The sequence below is a fragment of the Ischnura elegans genome, chromosome 7, assembly GCF_921293095.1.
Source record: "Ischnura elegans chromosome 7, ioIscEleg1.1, whole genome shotgun sequence".
NCBI classification, from domain to species: Eukaryota; Metazoa; Arthropoda; class Insecta; order Odonata; family Coenagrionidae; genus Ischnura; species Ischnura elegans.
Genome location: NC_060252.1, coordinates 96175144 through 96199852, shown reverse-complemented (window position 1 = coordinate 96199852; position 24709 = coordinate 96175144). Strand labels below are relative to the sequence as shown.

At 36.9% G+C, this 24709-nt stretch overlaps 1 protein-coding gene across 1 annotated transcript in view; it reads left to right on the top strand.

Moving 5' to 3' along the window:
* The window catches only part of LOC124163048 (serine/threonine-protein phosphatase rdgC), a 473289-nt gene extending 452328 nt beyond the window's left edge, over positions 1-20961 (top strand). Inside the window, exons 12-14 of the mRNA XM_046539832.1 lie at positions 962-1125; positions 8442-8526; positions 18254-20961. Of these exons, the coding sequence (XP_046395788.1) occupies positions 962-1125; positions 8442-8526; positions 18254-18531 (527 nt within the window). The 3' untranslated portion in view covers positions 18532-20961. The remainder of the gene's footprint in view (positions 1-961; positions 1126-8441; positions 8527-18253) is intronic.
* Positions 20962-24709: the final 3748 nt, after the last annotated feature.

Here is a 24709-nt window from a genome sequence, read left to right as displayed (position 1 = left end):
GATTTCTTCTTTTGAACTATATATATTACTAGCTGACCTGGCGAACTTCGTACCGCTTAACAATCAATGAATCAGTTTAGTTACACTATTTATAAATCAAGAGCAGCTGTATCATTTTTAACCATATTTAATTTATTATAATAAAATAAGGATACAAATTCAATAAAACTACGTGAATGAGTATCAAAATTGCTTGTCAGAAAGACATTTTCTTTAATAAATCTACATAGGGTGGATCGGAGCACGTTTACGCAGATTTTTTTCAATGAAATTTCTTACGTTTTGGCTTAAGAAATTTTGGGCATTGTGGTTTTATTAAGCAGTTAATGAAATGAAAATTATACACATTCAGTTGTTGGCTATTTGTGTTATTAACCGTAAAAAAAATTTTTTAGGTCCAAGTCTGTTGCATAAACTTGGCCAGTTCACGGGACAGGTTAACTCAACGCCAGACCAATGCTTGACTGATGCTCAAAATCATGTATGAAAAGCCCCTATGAAGTAGCATTCGTATCAAATGACTTTAGGCGCACCAGTTATACTATCTCTGTTTGGAAAAAATGCACTAAACGTGCTGCATGCATAAATGCACCACGGTGTGCCAAGCACCTTCTGATAAACAATAGTTTTTGTTTTGCTATCAGGCGCAAGATAAAGCCGATGAAGCTAAATAAATATATCGAAGCGAAGCAGTGACGCAGTGAGGGGGGGTTTTAGGGGAAAAAACCCCCCAAAGAGCTCAGAGAATTTTTTCATTAAAAATTTTGTTAGTAATATTAAGGGGATGGATGAGTAACAAACAAAACATATTTAACTATTCACACAGCCGCAAATCCCACTATTTTGAACCATTTATCTTAGAAAATGGATCTATACAATTTTATTCATAATTCAAGGATGGGAAATAGGGAAAATTGTGTCAAAGGTGATATTTAATTTCCTCCCTCATTTCCTATTGTAGGGTATATTCCTGTTTCGTCGTGGTGCTCTGCTCTTGAGAAGAAGACTGGCCTCAGCGTCCCATGGAGAATGCTCAGGGACCGCCTTGCCTCCATTGACTATGCTTCTGGCTTTGTGGAATACAACTCCACCTTCCGAGAAGATGGCAAAATTCAAAGGCGAGGGGTAAGTTGCAATTTATTTTAAATATCAACTAGTTGCATGCTCTTTATTCTTTTTCCATTATGAAACATATCTGCATGCCTGTTAGAGCCAGTAGTGCTTGCAATGAATCTGTTAGATGCATTGCTTTGAAGTAAAATATGAGTTGTACAGTACTGCATGAGAGATTAAATCCAGCAAGCTGAATGTCTTTGCATTGTATGTATTGGCTAATTCATTTATGGTTTTCATATTGAAGCAGTCACTAACTTGCTTCTGGGCTATGCTGCAGCATTGAAATCAATTAGTCTTGTTTATTCCATTCTGTGCAACTGAGGTAATGTTTATCAAATCCATGGATTTTGTATTCAATTGCATCTTTCATAGATTGGAAAATCTATTCAAAATACACCACAAATAAGGATTTTGTGAAAACCAGCTGGATAAATGAAAGTTAAACTTTACATCTGTGGAATAATCAGCATACACTGAATTTCTACAGAAAGGTTATTACAAACGAAACATTATTTGAAAGATTACATGGCAAGTCAGATAAGTGATATACATATCAGCCAATATCATCACAGAAAAGGTAGCATGAGAGCAATATTTGAGGTGTATTGACTTAATCATCAACACCTTAAGTACATATGGTAAAAATTGCAGTTAGAAAATCTCACTGCAATTTTTAAATCCTACCTATCATGCTTATTATTTCATTTGACCCTCAGCCAAATTCTGTCATGTTTAACCAACAATCTAACAATTTTAAATGTATGATTTCATGGATTTGAGATGAAGTATGTTTTAACATACTTAAAATTGAATTTATGCTTTAGTTAACTGCGCTGGTTTTAGAGTTTTGATACATCATTATTGCTCTGAGTTTACGTATTTCCCATATTTGGGTCCTATTCAGACTAAAGCCTAAATTTGTATCGTATTTAAAACATATTCTGTATTGAATATGTCGACCTGCATTAGGATATCAGGAAGAAATGATTTTGTTCTCCAAACTTTTTCAGTTATTGACTCTGATAGTTTTAAAAATAAATAGACATGTATTTTTTAAATTTTCTTTGCGTTCCTTATTTCTGGAGCCATTTATGGAGAAAATAAAATGGTGTTACCCCTATGGTGGATAAATTTATAATGAAGTAAAACTGAGAGGATTAGCTATTAAACTCATAATCAGCTAAGTTTCTCCCTGAATGTGTGAATAAGCCAGAATTCTGATGACGTTAAGAAAAGTTAATGGTAACTTTAGTATTTTCTTAATTTGAAGCTATGGGAGAATGGCAGGCTTGGGAAGATTTTTATCTTTGTCACTTATATTTTTCTAAAATTCATCCATTAACCCTTATGCTCTCACCGTAATTTCCATTTCTACTCCCAGGAAGCTCTTCCCCGATTCGTTTCTGTATGAAGAACATTAGATAGAGTAGAAAACCATTTCCTCTGGGGCTATAAACATTTATAATATCTCCAGCATAAAAGTGAAATTGACTGAAAATATAATAAAAATGTTTTTTTTATAAGATTAAACTCGGGGCCAATATATCTGTAGCTTGAGCTTTTTAAGACTAAAATCAACAGCCATTATGTAGGTATGTATATTGGCAACTTGAGCATCTAAGGCTCGTTTCACGTTGATGCGGACAGTCCGCGCTACGCGTGCAGATGAGGTTCTATTGATGTTAATGTTTAAGCTTACACATGAGTAAGGACGGGTGATGCGGACCAAGCAGATATGCCATTGGAAATAGAGCGAGCTTTGTGATAACAGTGCGAGTGGGTCTTTTTGCCATGTATATGAATTACATTGTCTTCTATGGTCTTCTGCTTTGGGAGAGGGCCTGCGAAAATAATTTAAAAACCTATATTCATCAGCACGTCGCTCAGTAAATGTGGTCATGAAAGCAGCTTTCAATTTTCTTTGTGCCACAGTAGGGTGCATCCAAAGCCTCCAATAACGGACATTTTTCTTCCGTTTTTCTAACCTGTTATACAGCAATAGGGTGGTTTCCTATTATTTTTTTATTGCCTAAATCGAAAGATTATTCCTCCTGGAGTACATGTTTCACGCTTTTATATTTTTTAATGACGATTTCTATTTTTCGCGATTAAATGAAAATTGAAAACTTTCAAGCGCACGCGAAAACACGACGGAAAAGTATGAATGCTGGAAAAACCCCTTGTGACATCATTCTGGTTCCCGCTGTTGGCGTGAGGGGTAACCTTGGGGCGAGGCTTTGACCGCTGATACAATGCAGGCTGCTAGCAGGTAGCAGAGTGCTCTGCTAGCAGGTAGCGCTTGGCTTAAATAAGGTTTATTAATACCCTATCAAACGAAGAAAATTTTCTGACCTTAGTTTTAATGGGTGATTATCAAGACAGGTTTCTCTGAGCTCTGTGCCTCATGTATGCATTGGTAATCTCAGACGATGTAATACTCCTATCTACTTGTGTAGAAACTAGGTCCCTGTGACGTCAGGTGGATCCACGTGACGTCACAGGGACCTAAGGAGTGGCATCGCATGGGCGCCAATCAACATTTTCAAATGCGGTTAAAGTTTACCATTGCCATTCGTTTAAACTGGGATTTGTAAAACCAAATAATTTGTATATTATGAATACACTAATGGTGGGCAAGGAATCGCAATCAATGCCTTTCGTTTTCTTTGATGAAGGAAACTATCCTATTGCTTGAATTGCACTCGGCAGTAAGACGTTCTTCAACCTTCGCAAGCTGAACACAACAGACGGTTTTCATCCACATCTGTGTGTTCAGCGGTGACCGCTCTCCAGACCCTGCTCACATAGTGCGGTGCGCAGACAGTCCGCATCCTTGTGAAACAGGCCTAAGGGTTAATGACTTTCAGTCTGAGTGAACCCACCCAGCCCAAAAAATATTTTCTCAACTATCTGTCAAATCCTAGGTTCAACACTTCATCCAGTCTTCTATATCTGCACACTTATTAAGATACAGTGCATATTAAGGTAGAAGCATGTATTCATCATATATGTTTTTGTTAGATTCTCTGCCTTCATGTACTATCACCTTACAGTGTCAGCGGAAGAGTTTGTCTGGTCTTGACTAGCTCAATCTCACCATTTATATTGATATTTTACTTCTTTATTGTACCCATCATAGTGTAGCCATTAAGTGTACATTCCTATAGGATTTTTAGTGCTAAGAACCGGTGATGTCATGGTGCCAGAATGCACCGGATCACGGTTCTGGCACTGGTTAACATGTTGATTACCTGGGTATTTAAATTCCTAGGAACGCCGATTCGGGGTGGAGGTGTTGAGATTGGAAATATGTGCCTATTAGGGCATAATGCCTTTGGTTTAAACATGGTTACAAAGCTAATGTTTAGAATATAACTTTACCCAATCAAACGTTATGATGCATCAATTCATTATGAATAACGAACAACAACTGAAAACGTACATATTGTACGCTTTAAAATTGTTTAGGTTGACGCGCCTAAATGACAAAAATCTTCGTCATCCATCCGGAACGTTTGGGAAAAAAATTATGAGAATTCTCGCCATCCGTGCACAACGTGTTAACAGAAGACATAATAGTCAAATAACACTTTCATCAATTTTGTTGCCTCAAAATTTCTAATTTACGAGTATACATTTGTAACTGAAACAAAAAAATGTATTTAGAAAATGTAAATAATGACTTGTAATTAAAAAACACACTGAGTAATTTCACTTCTAAAGTAAGTTAAGGAAAGTGCTAATTTTCCCAAACTGCTAATTTTGCCATGACTTTGTGGCTAAGAACTACAGTGAAAGGTATGGGAATACTCTTTTGGTGAGCACTATTCTACCCACCGCATTTTTCTGTAATTATTTTTGTCAACAGGTAAAATAATCTATAATTTCACAAACAGTGAATATTTTATCTCTTGTTCGAATTCTCTTCAGAGTTGTTCTACAATTCTTTTTATAATTATTTTGATAAGGATTTTAAAAACTCAATATTAATAGATCTGTGACAAGATTAATAGATACCATGAATGGATATGAATGAGATTGAAAATGAAGTGCAGGAAAATATTTTATTTATTTTGAAATGAAAGCGTGATTGATGAAGTGAGTAGGAATAAATAATCAGCTGAAATTGTAGTCACTTTTTTGGGGGGGGGCAAGGAAGAGTGTGCTATGTTTTGAGGATTGAAAAATTCAGAGCGTAGAAACTTCATTTGGGTCCTTTGAGTGAGCAACAGATGATTTTTTTTCTTGGTATGCCCTTTGCATGGTGGTCTGTCGTTAGCAGTTTAGGAAATGTAGAATTACAAATTGCACTGGGTAGTTCTCTGTGTCAAAGCTTAGTAAGGGAAACAGATGTCTCTAAGTTGGAGGCTCTTTTGGAGTCACTTTGTTTTAGTTGGAGGTATGAAACTGATACTTAAAATGTGTTTCACCACAATGCAGTTTCAATGCTAGGCTAAAATTGCTTAAGCAATTAACCTTTTTCCTACGAAGGCCTTGTTTTTCACAGCTTGAATTTTCGGATGCTAAAGGACGAAGGCCGTGTTTCCACGGCTTGAATTTTTCAATGCTAAAGGCTGAAGGCCGTATTTTCAAGCGGTCAAACGTGCCAAGTGGGACCCAAGCACCATTAGGGTCCCTAGGCGCGAGAGGTCCGACCCTTTCTTTTTGTCCGTGTGGGAATTATCTCGGCCCATTTCCGGCACATAATGTCCCACTCAAGGAAGGTGCTCATGGTCACTTATTTGTTTATAAGTTAGAATTACTAAAAACGTACATGTTGCATTTATTGAAAATCAATGCCAAGAATTACATTCTGGGTGTTCTGCTGATCGGTTCCAAATTTTAAATAGAACTCTAGCGTTTATATTACCGGAGTTCATCATCATCTAGAACAAATGTTGGATACGCTAAGGTTAGATGTTTAATTGTTATTTTTAAACCTTACTAGCAAATTTATAGGAGCAATATTCTTATGATTTACATCTAAAGATATACGTTACTCTGTTAACCACATTCTAAGTGTACATTTGCAGTGAAATTTGGTATAATACAGTGAATTGAAGAAGGCAGCGCTGGAAGGAAAGGGAGGCTCCCAGATCACTTCTTTAATACTCCATGGAAACCTACCTTAATCAGTAGATAATACTGTAATAATAATCCGATTGAACTCCTATGAAAGAAACCCCTCGTAATGTAATAAAATATTCTCATTCTCTTAGTTGTCGTGAGCCAAAATTACAAAATTATTTCGTGCGTAATATGAATTTATATTTATCTGAGTGAAATTGCAGTGTAAACATAATTTAGCCATTTCAAACGACACTTTTGTAAGATTCAAGTAGTTTTATGTGAATTTTTCGGGAAAATATTCTTGAAAAATATTCTAAATGTTTCATTCTCATGTTTTCAGAATGCTCGTGGAGAGCAGATGCGAATGAGGAGAGTGTGGATTTGGGCATCATGGATCCAAAATATGTTAATATCATAAATCGTAAATACCTAGAAGTATGTTAGGTACATTGAAAGATTTCATTCCCTTTAAAGTATTTGTTGGTCTATGATATAATGCCCTTTTGCTGAAAACCCTAAAGGTAACTGTAGAACTTCATTTAAAAGTTCTAGAGGCATTGCGAAATGAAAGGTATACATTGATGAACTGACATTTGCTGCAATATTAACAATTTAAAAAATCAAAACTGCACTAGTAACAATAAACTGTCTGCAAAAGTACGCCGTGATGGGTTGCCTTCGGTCGAGGATTATATTTGCCCAGTTGCTGAGGAAAGGGTCCGGCATTCCACTAGGTAAGGTCATTAAATGGAGGAACCGACTACCTGGACAATTCCTTGCTGATAAAAAACTCCGTACAGGGCGAAAAAGAAATGCTCACAGCATTCGTACAGCAAAAACCAACTTTCCGTGAAGGAGCCCGGCGCAAAAGGGTTAAGAGCAACAGTGATATCTCTCACTTAGTAGTCCAACTGTTTTAGTTTTTTGTACAGGTCAATGGCTGCTGTCCTGATATGCACCTCCTGGCACATGCCTAATTGAGGCAGTTTGTGGGTCAATATGTAGGTGACGATGAAATGTTAATATCTATAGGCGTACCTTCCACTCATAGGTCTTTATCGTTCCATCCTGCTACCACACAGCTCGAGAGGTGCGTGGTACCTCAGATTAAGGGAAGCAAAATCAAGTATTAAGTGTTTTCACCAAAAAAACAGTTAAAAGGAAAATTTCATGGATACCCCCATGACCTGTGTTTTCATCCCAATGGCAACTTATGTACTTGCTTAGCGGTTGCACACAAATTTAAGTGGTATTTCTCAGTAACAGTGAGTTCTAAGGCTGAATAGAATCAGTCGTGATATACCTAATATGCAGCAAACCATCAAATGAGTAACTGTCGAATAATTTTTTTGTTAATGATATCAAACAGTTATGCATGTACTGGTACTCCAAATTTAATTATAAAAGTTGGTTATTTGTATGATATACTGGTCATTTGCATACTTTCTGTGTTCTGTACTTGCTGCCTGCTCGTTTCATTTGTTCCTCACCAAGTTCCATGCATCCCATTCCAGTTTCATGCATTCCATATCAGTTCAATTTTCTGCCAAGTCTACATTTCCTCTTTTTCTAATTTTATGCTAGAAGTGTGGTGTTTATCTGATTTGGAAATATTGAATTTGTGACTGTGAAATGCAGGTTATACTGCAAATTGCAGTACTGCACATGTGTTATTTTCATATCATGATGAGTACATACTGTGGGAAGAAATATTGCCTGCTGATGGGTATACTTTCAATCCAACAATTCTGTAGTCTATTTTGCCCAAATTTATTTTGCTGTCTGCTTTTTCTGCTGTATATTTCTGTTCATATTTTTGCATCTGTTTGGATGGGTACCCTGACCATATTATTATCTATGTTACTCTTTCTGTGATTTCTGGTATCTGAGGAACATGGTGTATCATATATTACAGCTGTGCATGCTTTTGCTATGGATGTTGAATGGCTCGTGCATGTAGCATGCGGCTGTGATGGGAAGTTCAAATCATGTTGAAGTAAACTATTGTATTATGCTGAAAAATGCCTACCATTTCTTTATTTTTGCATCTAAACTGTGTAATTAGACGTTGGACATGTGCTTATATAACTGATCCCTGCTGATTGTGCTTGGCATGTTTAATGCATGAATGCTTATCAACCTCATAAGTGCATCAAGAATGAGAAGTATTGCTTTGTAGGTGCAAGCTTAGAAGATACTTAGTGATCTGAAGATGAGAGCATTCATCTAGAATCTCTCTGTTACTTTCATTGCAGTCTGGTACAACATTAGTGGATACACTGTACCGCAACAAAAGCAGCCTTGAGGCCATATTCAAGATAATCGACAAGGACAATTCTGGTAATGAATCCATTTGTCATTTTTATTTTCAGTGGGCTCAAATTTATTTCTAAATAATTTTTTTGATTTACGGAAGTACCAAAGCCACCTTTAAAATTTGTTGTTTTATATTAGTAAACTTTATGATAAAGGCATATGTATATTCAAGTATTTTTCAATGGAATTCATGAAGGAAACACCCTGATTGAGGTGTAGGATATTACATAAGTGACCATCACACCTTAAGGATTTCTTGAGCATTCATTTAGGGCTGAAATATGTGTCTTTTCATTTACAGTGAGATACGAAATTAACTATGCAGTTACACATTGTGAATGTGTAAAAGTAATCAAAATGATTTGAAGGATAATCAGAATTTTGTGACTTTAGCAGTATTGCCAATGTGTTCAAACTCAGGTTTATTTCCATGCTCCTGAGATAAGTGGATAAATTTCAATTTTTAAAATAGGTTTTTACACTATTACATTTTGAATTAGGCTGTGTATTCAGTATATATGTATATTACAGATTTTGCATATTACGTTAAATTGACATGGTTCAACCACAAATCAGAAGTAATTCATAGCTGTATTAATCAAAACCTTACCAATTTCTCAGAAGGGGTGTAACAAAGAATGATAAAAAATTAATGTTGCGGTACTCCATAGATAAAGTCTTCGTGCAACTGAACAACCCAGGGAGAACACTAAGGTCAAAAAGACGTCTTCTAGACGTCATTTAGATGGTCGAAATAACGTCTTAATCCCAGGTCAAAAAAACCTATTTCCTTCCCTCCAAAATGACCTATCCACGACGTCTTGTGGTTCGTCAAAAAGACGTCTTCTAGACGTCATTTAGATGGTCGAAATAACGTCTTAATCCCAGGTAAAAAAACCTATTTCCTTCCCTCCACCATGACCTATCCACGACGTCTTGTGGTTCGTCAAAAAGACATCTTCTAGACGTCATTTAGATGGTCGAAATAACGTCTTAATCCCAGGTCAAAAAAACCTATTTTCTTCCCTCCACCATGACCTATCCACGACGTCTTGTGGTTCGTCAAAAAGACGTCTTCTAGACGTCATTTAGATGGTCAAAAAACCTCTCGATCCCGGGATAACAATACATTTTTCCTTCCCTCCACCATGACCCAATCGCAAACTTTTCTTTTTGATCAAAAATACGACATTTTGATGGTTTAAATATTTTGAAAAATGAACCAAGAAGACATATTTTCTTCCCTCCACCAAGATTCAAGGAAAACCTCTTAGGAGATAAAAATAAGAGATAAAACATGAAATGAATGAAGTAATTTTTTAATTATATAACCAACAGAAAACTAAACAAAGATTAATGTCCGAGAAACGGAAGGTATAACAAAATGTAGAAAACTCCCACACAGCACAAGTATTGACAAAATGTCTATGTAAAATCTTATACGTCTTATGCTAATATGTAGAATATATCTTTAATAACTTGAAGACACCTTCTAAACTAATGTAGATATCTTAGCTGTCTCAAAGGCATCTGCAGCATTATCAATGAATGCATTCATGTTGATTCAATGTCTTGCAGTATAGGCCTTGAAGTATTTTCAATGCAAGTTTTGCCAATGTATTTTAACACCTTCATCAGGGCTATGAATAAATATGAGTACATAATTATGAGACATAAAAGTTTATGGCGATATTATTCATAATATTAAAATAAAAAAGAATTGTTGTTCATTAACAAAAAAGAAGAGACTAGAATTTTGATACATACCTGTTATTCCATTGAATTGGATTTGTTTATTGATGGTAACTAAGTTAATTCAGTACATAGTTACGTATCAATTTTGATTAAGTAAATAATTATAAATTTTGCTTAAATTGTTGATGACTGCTCTTTCCTTACAACTACTTTTGTTTTTCAAATATATATAATTTGTTTAAATAATCTTTTTGTCAAATTAATTACATAATCTAAAATATTGGTATTTTTGAAGTCCAATCAACAGCCATACTTTCATGAATAGACATTTTATAGAATTTCTATTATTCTACTCTACTACTCTCTAGAATATACAAAGCTATATATTTAGTAAAGACATTTAAAGAACGAGTTTTCCCAACTTTAAATCGCTTTTATGAACATTTGCCAGAAAAGTTGCCTATGTATTTTGGTGCACGTGCGCACTATGACTTCATCTATCCATCCACCTTCAAAGGAAATAGGTATTATTGACCTGGGATTAATACGTTTTTTTGACCATCTAAAATACGTCTTAAAAACGTCTTTTTGACCAACCAGAAGACATCGTGATTAGGTCACGGTGGAGGGAAGGAAATAGGTTTTTTGACCTGGGATCGCAAGGTTTTTTCGACCATCTAAATGACGTCTTAAAGACATCTTTTTGACCAACCACAAGACGTCGTGGATAGGTCATGGTGGAGGGAAGGAAATAGGTTTTTTTGACCTGGGATTAAGACGTTATTTCGACCATCTAAATGACGTCTTAAAGACATCTTTTTGACCAACCAGAAGACGTCGTGATTAGGTCACGGTGGAGGGAAGGAAATAGGTTTTATTGACCTGGTATTAAGACGTTTTTTCGACCATCTAAATGACGCCTAGAAGTCGTCTTTTTGACCTTGGTGTTCTCCCTTGGATAGCGGCAGTGGTTAACAATATTTGATTTTGAAAAAAAATGGCATATCAGGCCCTGATATAAGTTCGCAACTTTCCCTCACAGAGCAAATTTATAGGGAACTCGTATTATTAACCTGAGATCGAGAAGGTTTTCTCACCATCTAAATGACGTTTTTTTGACGTCTTTTTGACCTCTTTTGAAGACGTCTTATTCGACATTTTCTAGACCATTTCAAAACCAAACATAGACCACGTTAATGATGAAGTAAATAAATTTGGAATTAACGAATAATCTTCATGAAAATGGATTCCAGAATGTCCTAGAACTGCTAAGCGAAGCATTTAAAAAACTTTTTCTCACAATTTTTACTGGTCATTTTTTTTTCTTTTCAATGCCAAAGTAAAACCACTGTAGCGGCAGTGGTCAACAATATCTGATTTTGAAAAAAATAAGATCGGGATCCTAATATAAGCTGGCAACTTTCCCGCGAAGGGAAAATTTATAGGGAATATGCATTATTAATATGAGATCGAGAGGATTTTCTCACCATCTAATTGACGTTTTTTTGACGTCTTTTCGACCTCTTTTGAAGACGTCTTATTTGACGTTTTCCAGACCACTTCAAAACCAAACATAGACCACATTAATGATGAAGTAAATAAATTTGGAATTAATGAGTAATCTTCATGAAAATGGATTCCAGAATGTACTAGAACTGCTAAGCGACGCATTTAAAAACTTTTGCTCATCATTTTTGCTGGTCATTTTTTTTCTTTTCAAAACCAAAGTAAAACCATTGACCATATCATGACCTACAAGACGTCTAGAAGACGTCTTATAGGTCTTGGTGTTCTCCCTGGGAAGCTTTGGCAGTTATTCCGGAAAAATGAAAAATCAGGTTCCACTATCTTACTTTGGTGTTTTTACTCTCAGCCATTAGTAAAAAGTCACTGTCAACAAAGTAAGTCAACAAACCCTTGACTACCAAAGTACATGGTAATTTTTCCGTTGATAAAAAACAGCATTGTCCACAAAGATATGAAATTACGTACTTCGTAGAAATCTTGACACTCCCCCTCGGATAATACCAGTTTTGAAATGCAATAATCATGTAACCACCATTCTCTGAAATGAGTACTACACAATGCACACAACACAAGGCACTATGTAATTATCAACTATTAAAGCACCTTAAATTCTATTGTACAGATCCATGAAGTCCTATCATCTTTGATAACAATTTGATTCTTGTCCCTGGCAGTCTTTTAGTAAATATATCCGCAGTATTCTTGTACAATGGTACATGTATAAAACACACCATTTTATATTTGTCTTGTTCCATGATGATGTGGTATTTAGCAAAGAAATGTTTGTTTCCTTCAGTAATAACATCATTTTTGGCAATGGCAATGGAGCTCTCACTATCACAATACATATAACACAAGGTTTAGGCATTAAACATCCTTGATTAATTTCTATCAACAACTCTGATAACCATACTATTTCAGTTACACACCCATACAATGCAATAAACTCTGCATGAGTTGATGAGGTTGCCATGCATTTCTGCTTCCTGGCTCACCAGATAAATGGAGCCCCTGCTAAAGAAATATGATATCCTGTAATGGACTTACAATAGCGTTTACTGCCTGCCCAGTCTGCATCAGAGTATGCATTAATTTTACTCTGACATTTTGATAACATAAAGCATAACCTCTAGTCTTAGACAAAAATCTAAACTTATGCTTGACATTTTTCCTATCAGTTTGATATGGCTCTTCCATAAACTGACTTAAAATACACACTGCATAGGAAATGTCTGGTCTTGTATTCCCAGACGAATGCAACAAACAACCTATGGCTTTTCGAACCAAATAATTGCTTATTTGATTCTCGACATCTCTCTCTTGAAAATCTAGTGGTAAAGGAGTATTTACCCAGTTTAAAGTATACCGGGACTAGCCGCGGTGATAACCTTTACGGGAGTCACCCGCAATGCACAATCGTGCGAAAGATCCACAGAGTAAAAATCATTCGCCTTGACCGGGATTCGAACCCGGATCCCCCGATTTGCGGTCGAGTGCTTTAGCCAGTTAAGCTACCTAGGCATCATTCTTCCCTGTGGATATTTTCGGACACTACCGGACAAGATGTAGTACTGTAGATGTACTACAAGATGTAGTACTACAAGAGTACAAGAGTACTACAAGACAGTACTACAGAAGTAGTACAAGAGTACTACAAGATGTAGTACTTACATCTTGTCCGGTAGTGTCCGAAAATATCCACAGGGAAGAATGATGCCTCAGTAGCTTAACTGGCTAAAGCACTCGACCGCAAATCGGGGGATCCGGGTTCGAATCCCGGTCAAGGCGAATGATTTTTTCTCTGTGGATCTTTCGCACGATTGTGCATTGCGGGTGACTCCCGTTAAAGTTATCACCGCGGCTAGTCCCGGTATACTTTAAACTAGTCTAGAGCGAACACCTCTTTGTGTTCTATGTCCGGGCCTGCTCTCAGGCTGTGGCGCAGTGCACACGATTTGGACTGCTTGTGGCATCATATGCTCAGCAGTCCAGTTACATCTTGTCCGGTAGTGTCCGAAAATATCCACAGGGAAGAATGATGCCTCGGTAGCTTAACTGGCTAAAGCACTCTACCGCAAATCGGGGGATCCGGGTTCGAATCGCGGTCAAGGCGAATGATTTTTTTCTCTGTGGATCTTTCGCACGAGTATATTTACCCCTTGACAATCTTGCATCTCGAATTCTCCCAACATATATTTTATATAATTCTCCTGATCAATATATACCACACTTCTTTCAGGTCCCTGTATTCTTATGGACAAAATAGGGCTGAACCAAGATCCTTGACTCCTACATGCTTACCTTGATAACTCTTAAACTGTGATATCTTGTCCTTCGCGCCGACAAGCAACATAAAAATATCATCAACATAAACCCCTACCTTAAGGTCAGACTTGCTAAAAATACATGTATCACTTAAACACTGTTTTAACCCATGCACAGACAAAATTGAGCTTAGATGCAAATACCAATTCTTACCTGATTGCTTTAAACCGTATATACTCTTGTTTAACTTACATATGTAAACTTTCAATCTACCGTTATATTCTCTCTGAGATATTTTGGTATCTCCATGTACACATCCTCTTCTAGTTTACTGTTTAAGTATGCCCCCATAATATCCAACAGATCCATTTCTAAATCTGTCTTAACAGCAGTACTATAAGAAGCCTCAGACTTTTCTTTTGAATAACAGGACTAAATGTGTCATGGTAATCAACTCCATGAATTTGACCATATCCCTGTTCAACTAACCTTGCCTCGAACTTTATAATTCCCCCTTTATCATTGCGTTTCAAGGCAAACACCCATGTTGAACCTACAATATTTAATCCCTCTGGTCTTGGCACTATTTCCCATTTCCCTTGGTCTGACAAAACTTTTACTTCTTCTTGCATTGCCTGTTTCCAAAACTCAGAATCTTTACTGTTTAAAGCCTCTGTTACTGTCTCTGGGATGGAAGTACACTCAATACTTGCATCAGCATAGTTGGAGCTTTGACAAGATATTGGCTTCCTAGCACGCTTTAACCTCTATGGAATGGACTGGCTTGGTACCTACCTCACCTGCGACCATAGGCGGATCCAGGGGGGGGGCACAGGGGCACGTGCCCCCCCCAGACCCTCAAAAATATGCAAGATTTTTAATACGGTCCCATTATCATTGCATTCGTTTTGTATTGCGAGGTATCCTTGTGCCCCACCCAGAACAAAATCCTGGATATGGCCTTGCTTGTGCCCCTCCCAGAAAAAAATCCTGGATCCGCCCCTGCCTGCGACCTCACCAGGGTCAGGGGTTGTCACTGGTACCTCTAAATTAGTAACCGTGGGGTAGACCACCAAGACTGGCTGTTCGACATCATCCTCCAAAACTGCAACACGAGGTGCTGCTTCCTCTGGTATCTCAGGCACTGCTCCCCCTGAAACTGAATCTGGGACCACTGGAGTCAGACCTGAGATCGCCACCGGGTGCGATGAAATTTGGTTTCATTTAGTCTCCTCAGCTTTTCCTTTGCCTGTGAAAACATAGCCTTGATCCACGATGTCTTCTTCTGGATCAGGTTTGCTCTCGCTGTCTAGATCTGGCATCTTGATATCATCTTGGCTCATCTTAAAAGGGAAATTTTGATTCATTGAACCTTACATCTATGCTGATTATTACTTTCTTCTTTTTCAGACTCCGAAGTCGATATCCCTTGATACCCTCTTCATATCCTAACATGATGCTTTCTTCTCCTCTGGGACTCAATTTTCCATCTCTTGTCTCTCTCGGCTGTCATGCCCATGCCTGGCATCCAAAAACTCTTAGATAGTTATAATCTATCTCCTTTAGTTCCCATCCTTTCCAAAAACTCATTGGAGTATTGCTATTTCGTGCAGAAGTAGGAGACAAATTTCTGAGATGTACAGTAGTCATGAGAGCTTGTCCCCAAAATCTTTTATGAAAACCAGATTAGATCAGTAAACATCTTATTGTATTCAGAATGGTTTTGTTGTACCTCTCAGATACCCCATTTTGTTGTGGAGCATATACCACTGAGAAACGATTCCACACTCTTCCAGGTGTATTGAGAATTTTTTATTAGTGTATTCTCCACCATTGTCACTCTGGAATTCCTTAATTTTCCTATCATGCAGGTGCTCCACTCTGCGTTGAAATTTCTTGAAATTTTCAAATGTGTACTTCTGACTTCTTTTTGAGTAAGTAGACCATAGGATACCTTGTAAAATCATCAGTGAATGTGACAAAGTACTTACATAGCTCCATTTAAAGTCTTGGGTGTAAATAAACCTGCCACATCAGAATGGATTCTATCCAGGACCTTGCATGTGTCTTCTCCACCTATGTATGGAAATTTTAACCTCCTCATTTTCCCAGCATTACAAGTGTCACAATCAAAGACATTAATTCCAAATTTTTTATCCAAAGGAATTCTCTTCACATCATCTTCATTTAGATGCCCCAGTCTATCATGCCACAATATGGTAGATACTATAGATGCTTTCTTAGTCTCAGAAATAATCTTGACATCTTCAATGCTGACTCCTCCCACTGTAGTGATGTAATATAAATTATTCACAAGAAATGCCTTCAAGAAAACTTCTTCTTCATGAGATATCTCATTTACACCTTGATACCATGAGAACTTCAATCCTATCTTGTCTAACACTCCTTGTGGGAGAAAATTAGGTATCCTTCAAGTCTGGGATATACAGAACATCTGAGAAATCTATATTAAATCCACCACATTCATTATGGAGATCTCCAATTTTATGGTGCCAATTCCATTAACTTCTAGAGCATATCCATCACCCACAACATCTTGATCAGTTATAGGATGAAGGCTTATGAATAAATTCTTCCTTTAGCCATGTGGTCAGATGCTCCATCGTCTAGTATCCACAATCCCCCACATCCTATACTTTTACCGTAGTGAGTACACATAGCTTTATATCCCATTGTGACGACAGAAGCTCGCCCCTTCTTTACAGATTCATAATTCTGATTCTTCCCTATTGAATTTTGTTTCTTATCAGGGCATTGGAAAGATAGATGTCCCTCTGTTTCACATGCATAACAGACGGGAGGATGGCTTTTTCTTCCACCTTTACCTTTGTACTTTCCTTTCCCTTTAAATCTGTTCACTCCATGCTCAGAAAACTCTGATTCCTTAGTGACCTTGTAAACTTGATGTGCATCGCTATTATCTTCTGATTTGAGCACTTTATTCTCTCTTGACATGCATAGCATCTTCTGCTCTTCCACAAGCATGTCTCCCAATACTTCTCTTGAGGCTAATTTCCCTTTCCGGTAACTCTAGACAAAAAACTTCCAGTCAGATGGAAAGCGGTTTAGATATACATTAGCTAGAATATCATCATCAATCTCCATACCACATTTCTTGATTTTCCTATGATAATCGTTTAATATGGCAACATAGTGATGAATACTCCTCCTTTGTCTTCTGTGTATTCCACATAGCTCAATTGAAGCTGCATAGTTCAGAGCGGCTGTTATTCGTGCACATGGTCTGCGACGCTTCCCATGATGTCTTAGCATTATCTCAGGCATCCACATGCTCCAGAAAAGTCTTCTGAATGTTACAATGGATGAGTCCTAGACATGTGTTATCCAGCCTTTTCCTCCGTTTCATCTCATAATCTGGTGGATCTGCTGCAACTAACACACCGTTCTCTTCTATTGTACATTCTTCAAAACCTTGGATGGCTTCAATACATTGAGCTTTTAAGAATAACCCCTTCATTCCTAAAGTCCACTCGTAATAATTCAGCCCCTCAAGTTTATCCGTCACAGAGTAATTGCCCCTGGGCTGACTCACTATCCATCATTTGATTTTGCCGCCATCCAGACATCGTTCCTCTTGTTTTTCTTGTTACGAATTATTCAAGCCGGAGTCTGGTTGATTTGTACCCGAAGTTTATCACGGTTTGCTCAAGCAATAGTCCTCTTCGCCAACTCATTTACTTCTCCACACTTATGCCTGCTGGGCCCATAGCCTGATAAAAAATTAATGTTGCAGTACTCCGTAGACGAAGTCTTCGGGCAACTGAACAAGCCTCGGCAGTTAGTCCGGAAAAATAAAATATCAGGTTTCACAATCTTACTTCGGTTTTTTTTATTCTCAACCATTAGTAAAAAGTCACTCTCAACATAGTAAGTCAAGAAACTCTTGAATGCCAAAGTACATGGTAATTTTTACGTTGATAAAAAACGGCATTGTCCGTGACGACACGAAATTACGTTTTTCATAGAAATCTTAACAAAGAAGTCAAACATATCCTATTAAAGCTAAGTTGATATTGCTCAGTATTTTTCATCTCATTAAATTTAGAATATTACTGCAGTTGTGTATATAGATCACTACTCTTGCATTAGAGCTGAAGATTTTGGTAAATGCTTGCATGGAGAGGAATTCTGGTATTCAGGATGGCTTTGGTAATGTAAAATTACATTTCTGAGTGTATGGAATAGAATAGAAGAACAATAATAGACTGAATGGGGATTTCAGGTCTCATATCAATGGAGGAGTTCAAAGAAGCATGGATACTGCTGTCAAATCACTTGGAGGCTGAGAGGGCATCGGCCCCCGAGGGTATCCCAATGGGCATGGCCCCCTCACCCTCCCTTCATCAGATGCTCGACGTGGCGCGAACAATGGATCTCAACAAGGATGGTCTCATCGACCTCAACGAGTTCATGGAAGCATTTCGACTGGTGGATCCCGGCAGGGGGTCAATGGAAGACACTGAGGATGAGTCCGACAAGGAAGATGGTGGTGGTGATTAAGTGAACAGCTTGCAGTTGGAGTAATGAGGTGATTGAAATACAATCGTGAGTCTAAAAATGTAGACCTGCATTCAAACTGGAAGAATAGTTGGAAACACATGTAGGAAAAGTGTTACCTGGTCTACAGGGCATCAGGTTGATAATTTCTTGCTTGAATTTCATTGTACCAATTCTGCAGAACCAGTACTAATAAGGGGGAATAAAAAAAGTCCTTAATAGTCTTACTTAATTTGATGTTGATACAAATTTTCCATATATGTGTATTTATTAACACAATGTGTCACCCTGATATCAGCATTTTTTCAGTTTATGAAGTTGTCCTCCCATGTATACATAGCACTCCCCTGATATTGTGTAAAGTTTTTAAAACATATTAATACATCGGCTATTGATACATATATTTTAATGGCGGGATCATATTCCTTAGGTATTTTCTGGCTGAGTCCGAAAAACAATCTTCAAATGCTTTTGAAAATATTCTAAGCATTTATAATGCTTTTCCTCGATAGGTATATCCCCAATATACTGTGAAAATGTTTGCTACTCAAATACTAATTGTCACCAGTTTCCTATAGAATGTGAATCATCTCATTCCAAAGAAATTCTTGCAAGAATGTTTCTTGAAATTTCCTGTGTGCAATCATTTTTCTTCCTGTATACTTGGATTCTTCCTCATCGAGAACCTTACAGTTGCAAATGGGACCATTATTTTAATTCAGTGCAAATTAATAATCAAGTCAGTTGTTGTGAGCTTGAAGTATTGTAAAAAAATGGAGTGGTTTGGAATGTATCTTATTCTGATCAAGAAATCGACTCATTTTTAGTCTTTACAGAGTTAATATTAAGGAACAGTCTCATGTATTATGCATTGTTAAGGGAACATTGATTTATTTTAGTGTTGATCTCAATAATTCCATATGACTGTTAAAATCCTGATAGTGTATTTATTGTTGATAGGAATTGAATGTGTATATATTTGTAATAGGAGGTGTGAATGAAGGAGCGTGTTACTGTCACGCTGTCATTATACGCTTAAAACTGGGAACAAATCAATTATATTGCTTACATGACTATGAAGCCAAATCTATTGCATAATTAACTCTTTATAAACTATAGGTTAAGTCAAAGAAAGGCCATTCTTTATAAAGATAAATTTACTGAATATTTGCAGTGGATCCTATCATTAAAATAGGATCTTTATGACATTTGCCTCTTTAGGAATGAATTATTGTCCATTTTCATTCAGGATTATATCCTCTGAAGTGTATATATTTATTGATTGCAGGAGGATAGCTTACATACATTTTAATGGTAATTTATATACATACTCCAAATTATGTCTGAAAGAGCTCATTTCAGAAAAACTTCAATGAATTTTAGATGATGTTTCAGAAAACTTATAATCCTCATTACAAGCCTGCAATAGTTATCTCTTCCGCAGATCTGTCCTTAATGTAGATCTCACGTAGTTGCAGCTGTTTTATTTTACCTTCTGTAAATCTTCAATCATCTCTCTATATTATAAAAGTCCAGTTTTTCCAACGGTTTTTGTGGGAAATCATTTCAAATTGAACTTCCCGTCTTCAAGGGTAGTTTATTATGATATGCCCAACAAAATGGAAGTCTCAACAAAGCATGTTCCTCTGAGAGAATGATCATTATCAAGTAGATGAGATCCTTTGATCCTTTGATTTGGTGTTCTTCTGTAGGCATATTGGTGTGTGTACTATTCCTTTCTGCAGTCATGCATGACTGATATTTGTGGTTTTTTGTCTATAAAGTGATTTTTTCTGTGTATTTCTGTTATTTAGCTCTGTTAACCAGAGCTTATGGAATACATCGGGTCTTCAGCATAAATTTTAGCGTGTTGAATGTGAGTCAAATGAGACATCACACCATGCTGCCAAAGAAATACCTTCCAATTGTAGTTACCTTCCATTGTTCATGTTTGCTGTATAATATGTTCCAAAGATTTTCTGATCTGACTGTGTGGTCATAGTGTTTTTAAATAAGGAAATGTATTTTAAAAGCTAGTCATTGTTTATCTTTTATGAAGTCGAACAATTTTATTAATGTTATTGTGAATAAGACCTACATATATACATGTATTTGTTGTACAATTTGTTGTATTCATTCGTAAAATGCGCTCCAAAATACTGCCCTGATGTTTTTTGGTGAAGAGAGCATTGCAATCCCTCTCTTTGTGCTGTTTGATACAATAATTATACGAGTGTGTGTGTGTGGCTTTTCTCTTGTTGCAATAGAATACTGGAATTGCTTGCCATTAAATTTTAGTGGATATTGTTGCTAGTGAACTACTACTGTTTGTTTTGGAGGGAATTTTTTATTTTACTTGATGATGAAATCAGTGGAAAGTCATGACAGTTATCTGAAAATGCTAAGTTAAATGAAATAAACAAGTTAAAAATACCCTCCTGGAGATACTTTTGATGCAGTTCCTGAAGTCTTTAATCATTTGACCTGTGTCATGGCATATGTGCATCCTCCTAACAGCTCTCATTATGTTACTTACTATTTTTTTTTATTTCATCAATCGTGTTCATGATTCGTCTCAAGCTAATGTCATTATTTGCAAATGCTAGAGGGCTATGAACCAGATTAATTCTAACAAATTACTATGTTTGTATCTACTTAAATTTCCCAAAATTATCAATATGATTTGTATGTCATGTCTCCTGACCTTTATGTTTTATTTTCTTACTGCTTACGTGAACATCCAATTCAAAAGTTTCTCAGTGAAGAAATATAATATATAATAGAAATATAATTATCACTTAAGGTTATGCTTTAAATTTTTATTTAAATGTTATCATTGTGACCATATGTGTGCATTTGTGTTCAAAACATTTTATATGTATGTATGCATTTGACTTTCGATTATTTGAACAAAATTTAATATCATTTGGTGGGTACTAAATACAAAATTCTGATTTGAAAATTTCAATTTCAAGCACCACAGTCTTGGCTTAAAATTAGAAAGCGTAGAATGCATTGAAAACTTGAAGAAAGTTTTGATAACTTGTGGGGTATGCATGGAACCATTTTTTTCTTGACCCATGGAAACTTGAGAAAATTGAAACTTTTTTCAATGAGTCATGGAAAGAGAAGCCTAAATTATGTGAAAGCACTGATTTAAAAAGATCTATTTAATTTCTTATAAGAGTACCTAAATGTGCCTTTGGTGACTAAAATTCATAACTGCTGCCAGCTCAATAAGGTGATAAGTAAATGCGGTAAATTCAAATGCGGTTAAAACTGACCATTGCCTTTCATCTAAACTTTCATCCAAATTTATTCATTGGGTTAACTGAACAAAAATTGAAATTCGTCAATGTCAGATGGCGTGGGCCTTGAATGAATTCAGTTTCTTTCATTTACACAGAATCTAACTTTTTCTATAGACTTACATTTCAAAAAGGTAGCTACGCTATTTCTTCTCATTTGACACTGTGGTGTAGTGCAGGGGTGCAGCTAGGAATTAAGGCTAGGGGGGGTTTTAGGCACAGCTAATACTGGGGTGACTGGGGGTGTGGAATACCTGCCAGGGTAAGCGGAAGGTGAGGGGGCACTCCTTTAGAAAATTTTCAAGATAAAGGGTTCAAAATGGTGAGTTTTACGGATTTCGTAGGGATATTTTATTAATCTTTACACTATTCTGTAAGTAGTATTAATCCAATTAAGTAAAATGGATTAAACTTTAAAAAATTTCTGAGCTCTGGGGGGAGGGTTTATCCCCCAAAACCCCCTTGCTGCGCCACTGGTGTAGTGGATAGCATGCACAACTGACGAGCAGTAGGTTATAGGTTTAACTCTCCCCGTACCATCTCTTTTCTTTCCGCCATTAGGAAAAAGTAGGTATGTATATCATGCTTTGTATCTTCACCAGCCAGACGCTTGCATTTGTTCAATTTTTTCTATTTGCAAAAAATATGTCATCAGTTGTTCAGCTCTTATAAAGGCTCGCTGAATTTCACAGCTAGGCTTTAAATTCATGTAGGGCAGAGCAGCGTAGCATGTGTAGTATGCCTTTCTGCTACCTTTGCTGCTCCAACAGAAGCGACTTATATTAATCTGAGGATATTTGACGGCATTTCTTACCTCTTCTTCCTTAAAATCTTATCCTTGCCTTAGAAAACGATAAGCTTATCAATTTTTTCCTTGAGAAAACCATAAGAAATAGATAACTCTCTTACTTTGTGCTATCTGGGGGAGGGACAAGAAGAGGAAAGATAAGAAGATGGGCAAGTTGCCTTTGGCCATGCGTTACTCCATGTAACAAGGCGGCAGGGGAGAGTGAAGGTTCAGAGCTGGCTTAATAACTGCAGTTTATGGGAATTTTCGGAAGGGAATGACATAAAGAGCTAGAATGTAATAATTAGCATTAGAAGTGGAGCGACGATTTCTGAGTGCCAATATTATTTCATGCAAAATATGGTAATTGGTAAACATGGTATTTTATCAAAAGAAAAAGTAACAACTGTGCACCCACTTTCGCAGAGAGGTTGCCCATGCCAAGGTGTTCTGGGCGAAGATGGCCATGCCAGAAGGGCTGCATGTAGATGGCAGTGCCATGAAGTAGCATTCCCACTTAGGAGCCAGAAGGTATGGCCGGTGTGAGTTGGCTGGGAGGAGAATTTGAAAACATTGTTGGAGGGTAGAATATTGGGTAAACGAGGGAGAGAAAGGAAGACAATAGGGTTATTAGATGGAATGAATGGGAGCAGACCCTATTGTGAATTGAAGAGGGAAGTCCATGAAGGTAGAGGAGCAAGGGCGGATCCAGGGTTTTTTCTGGGGTCCAAGGGTCTGACAGTTCTTCTCATACTTGAGATTAACCTGTCAGTGCCCAAAGTTTTTTTTAATTCACACATATTTCGCTTTTAAAAAATATGATGCCTAGGAGCTCAACTCAAAGAACACAATTCAAACTGACTGAATAATAGAGGAAACCTTCTACTAAGTATGTGCACCAAAATGTACACTAAAATTCACATATTAAATGCATTGCAGCAGTATTGGCTCAGCATATGGTAACTGTCATATGCTGAGTGCCATATGGGAGTGCCATAGAGCAACATACGTGTGCCATATGGCACCTGTGGGCGTTGACGGGTTAAAAACAAGTTGCAGCAATTGCTATATGAAATATTCTCTATATTTTCATATGAAATTAAATGATTGAGACTCTGTAATACTCAAAACAAAATGAACGTCATGATAACCATATTAAACCATATTATTAGGCGTTTGGAGGGGTCACGTGCCACCTTGCCCCCCCCTAAATCTGCCTATGAAGAGAAGACTGCCAGAATAATTCTTAAATACTTAATGGAAACCTACCATATGTGTAGAATACTTTCATTAATTAATTAATTAATGATCCAGGTGAATCAGTGGAGGCACACACCCTTCAAGTGGGAGAGATGGTGCACCCCCTCTACCTACACTGAATTATAGTAAAACCTCTACATCGTAATGGAGGGGACCAAAATTTGGGCATTTTGATGCATGGAGGTTCACTATAGAGAGGTTTCAATGATAGGCACCATTTTTTCATATCCTTCAGAAATGAAAGGCACTACTTTCTTTTAAAGCATTATATTTATGTGTTTAAACAAATATGCATGCATTCGTGAACATATATTTATTATTTAATAATTACAGAAAATGAGTGCTATCGCATTATTTTTACCATGATTCGAGAGAAAACTATATGATCTCTCTTAATTCAACAGTCACTAAAAATGATTAGGACAGTTGGATACATATCTTTTTTCTTATTTACTGTTAGGTATGCTCTCTTATGGAACAAAATGGGCACAATTAATGATTAACGTGAAAATTACAGGATATTAAAGGTGAATAAGAAAAAAAATAAGGGTGAAATATGTATCGCTGATAATTTCATTCCATGTACATAATCGCCGCTGCGTTAATGGTCTCTATTTGTCTCAGTACGATTTGCAGAGGTAGTCAGGCTGTCTCGGGGGTGTCTCCTTGGTATGATAGGTGAAAGTTTTGCGAGATAAAGAGGTTAACTAAATAGAGGTTTGCCTATAAATTTACATGTAAATGTGACAGGACCATAGGGGTGGTATGAAGTATGGAGGATTATGATATTAAGAGGTTCACTACATACAGGTTTTACTGTACTTGT